Consider the following 12,966-nt stretch of genomic DNA (forward strand, 5'->3'; position numbering starts at 1 on the left):
ATAAACCCAACTGTTTATAATGTTAAAGCATCATTCTCAAGTTGATGTTTAGTTTAGTCCTTTACTTTCATGTGAATTTCATCCTTTGTGAATGTGTGTGTCTGTTAATCGAGTGAAATGACCTCCCTGGGTAAATACATCTGCTGGGTGTGTTTATTCTAGATAGTATGCCTGTGTTTAAATGTTTTACACATTATGAATGTGTGTTTGTGTGCATTCTGTTAGGGTGTGTATCCCTCGCTCTCTCTCCCTCGCTCGCTCTCTCTCTCTCTGTGTGTGTGTGTAAGGGTGGAGCTGATGACTTGGTGTTCAGGAATGAGAGGTGCCTGTAGCTCATTGAGAGTGTTTGAGATGCACACCATCAGTGTGAGACCCTGTACTGTGTAGACCACCAATTCGTTATAGGGATTCAATGAGAATTTCAATTTTGTTCACCAATGAAGAACAAACAATAGTCTTCATAACATCTAAAGCTTTTCCAGAAAGCTTTAGATGTGTGTTTACAATGTATTCTATTTAATTTGTATTGAAATTTCCTCTGTCTCGTACCAATAATGTAGGGGCTCCAAAAAGTATTTAGGCAATTAAGCCAATCTTAAAAAATGAATGTCATTGCATTCAGTAACAAAAGATCACTTGATATCTGCAAACAAAGTGTGATAGTCCTGCTGAAAAGACCAATTTAAAGGAATATTCTGGGTTCAAGTTGCAAAGTTAAAGGTTTAGTTAATCTAAAAATTAAAGTTCTCTCAATTACTCACCTTCATGCCATACCAGATGTGTAACTTTTTTTTCTTCTGCTGAGAACAAATGAAGATTTGGTGAATAATATCTCGGCTCTGTAGGTCCTTTCAATGCAAGTAAATGGTGATCAGAACTCCAAAAGCTCCAAAGAAAATTCAGCATAACTGTAATTCATAAGACTCAATTGGTTTAATCAATGTCTTCTGACGTGGTCCAGTTGGTTTTGGGTGATAACAGACCAAAATGAAACTCCTTTTCACTGTACATCTTGACAGCTGTATCCTTTGCAATATTGATTTCAAGCTTGATTACACTTTCTATAGTGTAATCTAGTGCTCTAGAAAGCATATCGGTCAATGCTGGTTTATTCTACTTTAGTGCTTGTCTAGCTAGTGGACCAGCATATCCATGTTGCTCATGTGAAAAACACAAGTAGATGATGAAGCTGAATGACCAGTATTCTTGTCTAATGCTGGTTAACCAAGGCAGTCTTGCTAGTTAAGCTAATCAAAAACCCTTGTTGAAAACCATCATGCTAACATCCGTTGTTGTGGACTAGCATTTATAAAACAACATATGCTGGTGACCTGCTATGGCGGGTAGGGAAAATACCCTAACCTATAATACATTTGATGCAACCTACACAGTGATCAGGTGATCCATCAGAACTAGATCCTATTGAGATCAAATGTCCAATTTCCAGCGATGCCAACTGAGGTCTGGATAAATGTTTTTTGGTTAAATGGTATGTAGATGAGCTGATCCATATTCTTTTCTGTAACATCTGATTTGCCATAGTGATGCAGCATCTGTGAGTCATAATTCTGAGTAATATAAAATCATAGCACACCAACTACAAAGACTGCCTACTACAAGAATGGCCACTTAAAATACCCATGAGATGCTGTGACTCAATGCAATTTATAAACCTAGGAAACATGACAAGAACCTAGAACTTGCTTGTCTGTGAACATTGATAATAAAGCTGAAATGAGATATTTGGTTTTGGCAGAATGTTCCATTTCCAGTCTCTCTCCCTCAAATTTCCTGTCTCTCTACTCTCTTAAAGTACAGGCTAAAAATTAAAAAATACATTCAGACTATAATAGCCCATGAATTAAAAAAAGATAATCATATGAATTACTTCTGTTTTTGTGGCAGGTGCGTGATGTCATCTGGTCGTGAGTCTGTGGGGGACCTGATTCCTCCAGATATGCTGCAGGTGTTCAATGAGCGGCAGGGGGGACGGGGCAAGCATGGAAGGCGACGGGCTGGATCCTTCAGCCGCGCGTTCAAGTGGTTAAAGAGGCAGCGCAGGAAAACCCGCCGACATGCGACAGATATACATGGAGACCTGCTTGCACCTGGATCGCCTATAGAGTTACCAAAATCAACACTTAACACAGGTAATTCTTTAAAAAAACACCAGAAGGAGGGAACCTGGGTAGCTCAGCGGGTTTTGACTCCAACTACCACCCCTGGAGTTGTGAGTTCGAATCCAGGGTATATTGAGTGACTCCAGCCAGGTCTCCTTAGCACCCAAATTGGCCCATTTGCTAGGGAGGGTAGAGTCACATGGGGTAACCTCCTCGTGGTCGTGATGTGGTGTCATGCACAATGAACCACGTGATAAGATGCGAAGACTGATATTCTCACCCTGTTCAATTTTTTTTTATATACATTTATGTAGGTAAAATATAGGCAATAAATAATGCTTTTTTTAATGACTGTATTGTGGAAAAACTGGAAAACATTAAACTCTTTGAATGTAATTGTCTACAATGGTTGATGGGATGAATTTAAAATTCTGGTTTAAAATAAATTGTACAAGGTCAAAATACCATATATTCTTGGATGTGAGAGCCAGAGTAGTTTTGAAAGTGTTAACCTTTAGTATTGCTTAGTCATGTGTTTTCCAATCTTAAATTTAAACACGTCATGAAGATGAAATGTGCCCTCTGCCATGCTGCTTGCTTTGAGTCTTAAGAGTTTATGTAAAGGTGTGTGTCTATTTCCTTCCATAATAATACATTTGTGGTGTAGTGTGGGATCAGAACCAGGATTGGATCCATGTGAATTGTTTCTTTTTGTGGGTTTGTGTATAATATTTGCTTTTTGAGCTAAATCAGTTGATTTATGTAAAAGTTCCACATGATCTGTTATAGCAGAGAGACCTTTGTGAGATCCCACCTTAACTCCACCCATTTACTGAAGCATGAACCTATTAAAGCACACACTGTGCTGACAGAACAGACTGCAGCCTTCTTAATGATCTATATGGTGCATAACCACAAAAAATGAACTGCTTTATATGATACTCCTGAGGGAGTGGTCACTACCTGCTGCTCAAGACTTCGAGGAAATCTAGGACAAAAGCAGAAGGAGGGTTTAATTTAGACAATTCACATATATCATTCTGTAGATAACACGTATTTTGGTATCATAATTTAATGGGATTTTTTATTAAAGGTGAAGTATGTCATTTTGACAACACCAGTATATAATTTCTTAAATACCATGTTGCACCACTGTTTAGTTAATTTTCCCCAGTGAAAAGAAAACAATGGTTCTGATCCTGTGTTGCATGCAGACTTTGCTTTAGAAGTAAAACAGAGCTGCTTCTGAGTATGCCAAATGAAAAACGTGCTGGCTTTAGTAATCTAGCATGATTGTGTCATCTCATGCTTTGAGTGTGTGATGTGATCACTCTTACCCTCTGATTTAAATGGAAATCTTACAATGTGTTTGGTAATTTGATAAGATTATCAAGTGCTACTCCTTCCGATATGAAGACAGATTATGTTTAGTTTTAGGAAGAGTCTGATTAATTGATTAGATTAGTTTGTCTGAGTATGTTGTAATAAAGGTTTACAATCATGAACACTCACATGAGATAAAGACTCCAGTCATTTCAGTAACCTTATAAAAGCTTTTTTTATTCTACATGAAGAGGGTCCCCTAGAGGGGGGTTAGAATCATATGACCAGCTGAATAATACTCGCTTATTCTCATTAACCGTGATGTTATTGGACACTTTCACTCATGTATTAAATTAGGGTTGGGCGATGTCCCCTAAATTGGCAGTTGACGATGTTGACAGTAAAACATCGCGATGGACGATGATATCGTCGGGGGGGTGGGGGTTATATAATTTCATATAATTTTCAAAAATTATATGAAAACTTATAATTTCGTTATTTTACTAACCCAACTAATGACTCGTCGGCGCTTTATCAGTAGGTTGCACGACACGTGAAGCATTTTTTTTTTTTAGCTTTCACTTAAGAAGAGTTGTGCACTTTTTATTTTAATATATCTCTTTACATAAATACTATTTTCCACATAAAAACTATAATTTCGTTATTTTACTCACTGATGAGCAAAAGGTCGAGGCAGAAATGACCATGTACCTGCAGGAAATGGCCATTGATGGGGAAGAGGACCCGCTGACTTGGTGGAAAATGAACGACAAAAGGTTTCCGTTCATGGCGAGATTAGCACGGAAATATCTGTGCATATGTGCTACCAGTACTCCATCAGAGCGGGTCTTCAGCAGAGTGGGTAGTGCAGTTACTCCAATCCGCAGCTTATTAAAACCAGATAAAGTGAATATGTTGGTATTTCTGGCCAGAAACATCGAAATTTAAACATGGTCTATGGTGAAAGATATTAGACTTCTTTACGCATTTTTCAGCCATCCGTTCTGGAGCTATTCGATTTTGCATATTATTTTTTAAACGTTCATTTGTGTAGTTCATATGACCACTTTACAATATTTCAATAACATAATTTATTTTGTAGCCTGTGCTGAAGTTAATTGTGCTGCTAATTATAAGTGAAATGTTAATGCCGAGTTTCGGTCTGAGTGTTGTTCCGTTTTCTTGTTCTTTATTTGTTGTTCTTCTATGTTTTAAATGTGTGTTATTCATATTCACCTTGTCAAATCAAATGAAAGAAACATTATGGATTTATGGCCAAGGAAATTTTTCTTTAAAAGTATTAACCAGACAAAAGTTATTTGACGTTCGCTGGTCTGGGTTTATCTTAAACTGCCGCTTCAGTGTATACAAGAGCTATGTGACAATGAGCAAGATTTTCTGAGACACTACAACTACTAATAATTAATTAATAAAGGCTATTTTCTTGTAGCCTACAACATAAAATATTTTAATCTAAATGTACAGTGTAAGACATGTAAAAAAAGACAAGAAGCTAACAATGTCAAGATCAATATTTGTGTAGCCTGCCTGACACGGTATTTTCACAGACTAACACGTCACGTCTCTGGCATATACTACAGTATTTAAAATAGCATATATGCATTAGTTATATTCTCAATTTAATTTACAGAGCAATCCCTGCAAAGTTTTTAGGTTAACTATAGAAGAGACTAGGATTAGTGAGTCACACTAGCAAGACTCGCAAAAGGGGGCGTGGCATCACGATGGTGGCTCTACATCGTGATGTTGGTCAGCCATCACGATAGACGATGATATCGTCCATCGGCACAACCCTAGATTAAATTAATCATGGCTGACTGTGAATAGTGATTTTCTACAATGACATTGGCAACTGAAAACTATTGCGTTAGAATGATGCTGCATCCACACCCCGAAGTGTCAGTGTAAGTCCAAGACATAATATTAAAAAAAATTACTAAGTGCACCTTTAAAGCAAACCGCAAAGTTTGAGTCATTTGATGACTTTTATATATAACATATTAATAATATAGAAATTATGCAATGAAATGAAAATAACTTTGCAAAATCATTGTTTTCCATCATCTTTCATGTTGACACACCCCTTTCAACATAATCTAGAATTCAGAGTTTCCCACTTGTAAATACTACTTTCTGACTCCACTTGAAGTATTGGTTGGATGTTTTTGCTCCTTTTCGTTTTTTATCTTCCACCATGGGGAAATTGTAAGTCTGATTTCTTTTAAACAGTAGTAGAACAAACTCCTCAAGTCTCAAGATTTGAGGTATCCTTAATGTATGTTGCACAAAGAGTAAAGGACAAGTTATCCATTGAAGTTTATTAAAAGTAATAGTGTTGCTTGCTCCACTAATAAGAAGGTCAAAGCTACTAAGAAAAAAACACACATAATTTGTATTTTGTATCCTGTATCCCAGATTTTACGTTGGGAAAGCTTCCTGCGTGATGTTGCCAGTTCAGTCGGAACAAAGAACTGTTACCTTAAACCTGCTAACGATAAAATATCCCGCTGTGCCACTGACACGCACACAGCTCTTTCTAGCATATTTGACATCTCCTGTTGGAAGTTACACACTTGCCAAGGGTTAACCACAGTCATGACCTTTTGTCTGACTTGACTTTTCTACTCCTCATGAGAAATGCCAGTCATACCTTACACCCTTTATGAGCAGTGTCTGACTGTGTGGTTTAGAGACGAAGACTGGTAGTAGTTTATGTGTGTTTATTGAAATGCATGGGTGTGTTTTTTTTTTCAGAATTCCATACCTTCCTGAGTTTACATTGGAGATTTCGAGACAATGAATGGGTATAAAATTGGGAAACTGTTTTTCTGCTGGGTTCATTTCTCTGTTTCCAGCTCATGTGATTAGAACCCTAAACAGAAATGTGCCAGAACTAGACTAATTCAGGATGACTGTTAATAATGCTCTTTTGACTCTAAAAAAAACCATGAGCCTTTTGTAGCAGGGTTTTTTAAAACTTCTTGATGCCAAGGACCCCCAAATATGATGATTCCCTTGCAAGAGACCCCCTTTCTAAAATGTGAAGCAAGGCAGCTATATATTTTTTCATCTATAAAACCCCATTTATACTGCGAGAAAAAGCATAGAATAATAGTAAGTTAAATTAAAAAAATTATAAAGACAACATGTTGTTTGCTAAATGAATTGAGTGACAGCTCTTATTAGAGCTGTCACAATTAATGTGTTAACGCATGCAATTAATTAAAGTTTAACATCTTAATTTTTCTTAATCGCGATTAATGCATTTACTATAAATGCAGCATAAACACTGGTTGGAAGGGCGGAACCTTTGCATTGTGTCCGCCCAGAGTCATTACACTGAAACACAATTTACAGAAATTTAGGACTTGTTACAGAAATCAAGTATTTTTCAGCCTATATAAGGGATATTTTAATTACCACAGAAGCACGTCAAGTCTTCACTATCACCGAAACTCAGAATGAGTCGTTTTTGTTTTCAAGTGGAGTTCAAAGCAGCGCTTGATGCTGACACCCTGACACAAATCATGAACTCAGCTTCACGATTGCGGTAGCAAAGTGGATAGCCTACCGGCAAATTGATATTTTAATAAAGCCATATATTTTAACATATTGTTTTGTTTTCTTTCCTAAGAATAACTACAAAAAATGATGGGATTAATTGCGACTCAAATTTTTTATTGACTTGGAGCACTAATAATTATGTCATTATTATATCAACGCTAAAAATATTTTACATTTTTATTAAGTTGATCTTTTTTTCTACTATTAGAGAAATGTTAGATGTACTGTATAAACCTGAACATAAACATTTTCAATTCGATTTAAATTTATTTGCTTAGAACTATTTTCACAAAACCTAAATTTGAAAACCCGTTTGTCCAACATCCATATTTAGCTTGGTGTGTGTGTGCATGTGGCTCCTTTCAGCCTCAGATTGTTGTCAGTGTCAGTTTCAAATCAGTTTCAGCTTGCCTGTTTTGTAGGCCATCTATCTTTAAAATTAAAAATAAAAACAATTATATTAAATTAAAAATAAGATTTTAGGATACAAATACTCGTGCATTCAGAATTTGTTCTCAAAACTATACTTTAAACGTCTTTAGTGTTCCTTTAGATCAACTGGTAGAGTTTGGCGCATACTGATTAAAGCTATTGCTGTAATGAACTGTAAATTGGATGAAAGCATCTGGCAAATGTGTAAACGCAAACAGAACTAAACTCTATATGATGAAACTGATTTAAATGAATGGTTAACCCAAAAATGATAATGCTCTCATCATGATTTGAAGCTCGATTACATTTCCTCACGCTTAATGCATACAACAAGTGCTGTACACGCTCTTTGCGTATGGATAACCTTCATGATGCCTTTATGTCTGTTTTGGAGCTTGAACATTTTGGACCCCCATCAACTTGCATTGTATGAATATAAACCTGATATCTCCATCAAAATATCTTCATTTGTGTTCTGCAGAAGAAAGTCAAATAAACTTGAGAACAATGAAAATGTATTATTATAAATATTCTAAATAATGAATAATGTAATCATCTAAATTAGAGGAACTATTATAAATAATAATATTTTGTATGGCTCAAGTGATCTAAAGCATTGGGACCATACATGTGTTTCTCAATCACCCTTTCTAAGAGTAAGTAAGAGCTAATATTATACAATTCTAAGAGCTAAAATCTATAGTATAAGATTAGCAATATGCACACACACCGTTCACTGTGTAGGCTTTAATGTATCTGCAGCTCTGTGTTCATTGTGATACCAACTGAAGGATGGAAGTGTTCTTTTAGCAATTTTGTCCAAAGTTTTACTATGTTGGCAAACATTTTTTTTTATTATTGATGGATTTCTGCTTCTTTCTACAGTGATTATATCTTTGTTGGAATCATTGTTATTACACCAAAGTAGCAAATATGAAATTGCTGTTATATGAAATAGGTATGGCAGGCAGAAGCGTTTTCTGCTCCCTTTCTGAAAACCATCAAAAACTGAAAAGCATGTTGTGTGGAATGCATGATGAACCGTTATTAGTCAACTTTCTTTTTAATGCTTTTGTAGAGACATTTGGCTCAAGTAACCTGTGCCTACAATGTTTAGCATTGTGAAGGATAATGCCTCTGGGAAAAAACATTTTTCTCAGCGAGATTAAATACTGTTTTACAGATCTCGTGTCTGCGGCACATAAGCAACGCTTTTTCAGTTTTCAGTTCAGTTCATTTTAAACATGGAATAAATTACTTGCCAATTGTTCGACAAAATGCACTGGCTTGATGCAACTATCAGGCAACAGTTACAAGTTGGTACAAGTCAAAGACAAGGCTTCTTGTCTTTGACAAGGGTTCTTAAACATTTTGATGAAAAAGTCAGGGTGCGAATTATGTGAGGTTTGGTGAAGATCTGCTTGAATAACTAATGTGCATGCGTGTTCTGAAGTTGATTGACAGGTGATGTCTGTATCTAAAAGGTGATTAGCTCTTTTACCTGTAAGGCGAGACTTCCTTTCTACATCCGCTGACCGTATGCTACCATTGGTCTTTCCAATTTCTCCCATTCGTTTTAATAAAAGTGGTCCGTCTCTGTTAAATAGTCTCTGGTCATATGGTTGCCTGCACTAAAAAACTTCTCATTCAAGGACGAGCATTCATTCCGTGCATTGAAAAAGCGCAGAACATAACGTTAGTATTTAAAATGTATGTGCACTGTTCAGTTGAATGATAAAGTTTACCCTCTTTAACTTAATGTTGTTGAACCAAATGTATGAAGCTTGCTGTTTGGTGAAACAACCAAAGTCTTTTGGTATAAATAAATAAAATATCAAGAATTGTGAAGACAAAACGTAATTGAATGGTTCTCTTTTACAGTTTTTCTTATTCACCATCTCAAAACTACATACCAATTTGAACAAATCTCAAACTTCCCCATCAAAATCAAATATATCACTCAAAAACATTATCTTCTGATAAAAATGTAAACATTGAACAAATTACACAAACAAATTGTTTCAATGTACTGAGAAATTGGCATGAATTAAGTAATATAATAATACTGTAAAACTGTAAGTAAGAGTTGGAACAAAAAATCTTAATACTCGGCATGTTAAGTTTCTCCTATGTTCTGCAGAAAAACAGCACATGATAGTAGAACACATACTGTCGGGTTATCTATTTTCATAAATTATCAAAGCAAGAGTCATGAACATGTAAGACCGTTCATGCACTACATAGTAAGGTACATGACTTCTAAACTGCAGCAATGTAGTATAGAAGCCCTGTAGATTATCAGCTTGTCTACAGCAAGTTTAAGTTACTGCAGTTACTGTAGCTACCTGTTGTCCTGAAAGTTTACAGTAAATGATGGATTTAACAATAAAATGACTCAGATTTAGTGGGACTTGTTGCAAAGCATTGTTGTACCATGCAAAAGGACAGTCAACCAGAATACTGCAGAGCAGATATAATCAGGTACAACTTTTCTTCTGCCCCTTCATCTTCCTCTAACCCTTCATCTCTGTTTGTTGTTTCTCTAACTTCCATATCTTCAAGCATTGTTAGAATCCATTTTCCAAAGCACATAATCACCTGTGGCATTTTTATTTATGCTGAAATTTTGACTGGTGTTTGAACAATAAAATGTTATTTTGTAGCAGACATCAACCAATAAGACTATGAATAAACAAAACACAACATTAAAACTGCTTTTCAGCATAAATAAACATGTGCGTGCACATAGACACTGCTCTGTGTGTCTCTCTGTCTTACTGGCATCACCGACTCCTTATCTCTCTCCTGCTGATTGGGGCAACTCCGCGGCAGGCATCCATCATCATGGCCCGGTCCTCCTGCTCGTCACACAGCCCCTATGGCCGATTGGGGAGTCGTTGAGGAGCCAATTGGCCTGACCTACCCTTAGTCACATGGGGTAACCTCCTCATATAATGTGGTTCTCGCTCTCGGTGGGGTGCGTGGATGCCGCGGAGAATAGCGTGAAGCCTCCACATGTGCTACGTCTCCACATTAATGCGCTCAACAAGCCACACGATGAGATGTGCAGATTCGGATTGAGGCGAGTCATTATGCCACCATGAGGAATTGGGCATTCCAAATTGGGGAGAAAACTGGAACATTTGTGAAAGCAGGTAAATTGTGTTAATAGTTTTGAGAAATGTGTCCCTTTCGAGAGTTTAAGTAATGCTCGGGATTTGGGCCAGTAGAATCCGTTATTGTGTGTTATTAATCGAGAAGAATTGCATATATTCTGATAGTGGTGATGTAAGAAACAATCCCCTTAATCACAAGTTTGATCCATGAGAAAGTGTATTTAAATTAGGCCCTTTAATTATAGCAAATTATAGAAACATGGAGGAATATTTACACCAAATACCAACCCTTCTTTTGCATTGAGATTGAAATCCCCCATAAAGACACTATGAGCCAAAGAAAGAGAACAAAGAGGGAGGGTTTTTAATATTAAGGCCAATACTGGGCTTGGTGACTTTATACATTGAAAATATACTCTTATTTATAAATGACATGAAAACTACCCTACAATGTTTAGCCAGCTTTAGGAGGCAGTTGCTGTTCAAGCTCAGTACAGCAGCCACTGTCAGGACAGAGCAATCTTGAGCTCCTGGCAGCACACACATTGCCTGAGATCCAGCTGCCAATGATGAGAACTACACAGCTGTTTATATTACCAATCTCTATCATTAATTCTAGCACATTGTGTTCCTCTTGCTCTCTCTTTATCTCTCTCTCTCTTTTTCTTTGTCTTAAAGGAATAGCTCACCCAAAAGTGAAAACAGTGTTATTATTTACTTGTCATTCTAAACCCACATAGAACAAGTGTAATTTTCTTTGAGTTTCATTGACCATGAGTTTGCTTTTGATAAAGAGCAGCAAGAACTGCAACAAATGAGGGTAAGATTTAGTCTGAAATTAAAGTTTAACCTGCTTTTTTTTTTTTTTTTTTAATGTGAGTTTTAATGCAGTTTGAGACTCCTTGCTGCTGCTCTGACATCTGCACTTGGCAAGTCCAGGCATGTCTCAGTCTTTCTTATTCTGTGCTGCGTTTATTTGGATTTCTCAGAATGTTACCAAGTTTTCAGAATGTTTCTGAATAGATGAATTTTTAAAATAATTATGCCAAAGATTAGGTTACATGTAATGATCAACACAATACTTCACATACTTGCGAACACACACATCCAGCAAGAGTATTTACTATTAGATTACAGAGCTTTAATTTTGTATCCATGTCACTATTGCAGTTTTATAAAACGGATAGTTCCCACTCTAAATTCTAATTGAATGAGCCATATTCAAAGCCATTGTTAATTGTTGATAATTGTACACCTGTGACCACACATTCTGTATTATTGCGGCATTTATAATACACTGACTTGTAAATGTTGGCCGTCGTATGTTAATGTTTCAGGTTTTTGACATTGTATTCAATAAATGGTCTTTCTGGACTTTGGAGGAAGTTTTAAGGAAAGAAAAATTCCTATTGGAATGATTCCTTATGATATAACACCTTTTAATAAATGTAACTATTCATTGAACTATTTAGTTGATGCATGTTAGCTTGCTGTTGCTGGAATGATAATAGCATAAGATTCAAGCCTCCGCGCTCATGAGAGGGTGTGTGCCAAAGAATGCACAGCCTCTTGTGGTTTATTGTTCAGTTCGGGGCTGAACAGATGACCACTGTGGTTGTTTAGCTATTTCAATTGTCCAAAAATGTTTCTTAAGAACATTTTATCGGTGGCTTAACTGTCTCCACCTAAAGACATAGTCCATGAAGGAATTTGCACTGTGAAAAGAGAGCAGAATCGATTGGTCATATTTAATTCTGTATGTGTTTACAAAGCCTAAGTTAAAGTTGATGTGTGTCATTTTTTCAATGTTAAAATGATTTGTCGTATCTCAGCTTAATATGCAGTCAACTGTAAGTAAGCCATTTGTAGATTGATTTCTAATAAAATACCAGTCTGTCGCTCTGTGGTGCTATCAAAACATTTATCTGTTTAAGCATACTGATCAGTACGATACAGCCACATTGGCTCAACCAATGGTGTGAGTTTGGGGCAGGGCTTTCTGTTTGTACAACCAATGGACGACAGGGTGAGTTTTCTGCATTTTCTCTGAAAGCTGTGATTGAATTTTGCGATTCTATTTGGTGAAGCTAGAGGTGCAGAAATTACACACCTCGGCTTTAAAAGCTGAATTTATAAAAATAATATTTAAAAAAAGTATCAAACAAAACTTCAAAATATGATTTTAGGGCTCATTACTGTTTGTCTCCTTGTCATGACTAATGAAGCTGGATCAGGAAGGACAGTCACATGTGATATATGATTAGGTGGGGCTCTCTAGCTGTAGAACGTGTCTGGCCTGGTTTAGAGATACTTTGAGATGGACTGAGGTCGGTTCATAGCATTCCTCTGTAGTCACCATGGACCAGGTGTTAACTGGAAACCAGTTCAGT

General features: G+C 36.5%; 1 protein-coding gene across 1 annotated transcript in view; it reads left to right on the forward strand.

Moving 5' to 3' along the window:
* si:dkey-157l19.2 (uncharacterized protein KIAA1522) overlaps nt 1-12,966 on the forward strand; it is a 33,264-nt gene that overhangs the window by 9,500 nt on the left and 10,798 nt on the right. The window contains exon 2 of the mRNA XM_052151126.1: nt 1,906-2,150. Within this exon, the coding sequence (XP_052007086.1) occupies nt 1,906-2,150 (245 nt within the window). The remainder of the gene's footprint in view (nt 1-1,905; nt 2,151-12,966) is intronic.

This window comes from Xyrauchen texanus, chromosome 20 (genome assembly GCF_025860055.1).
Source record: "Xyrauchen texanus isolate HMW12.3.18 chromosome 20, RBS_HiC_50CHRs, whole genome shotgun sequence".
NCBI lineage: Eukaryota > Metazoa > Chordata > Actinopteri > Cypriniformes > Catostomidae > Xyrauchen > Xyrauchen texanus.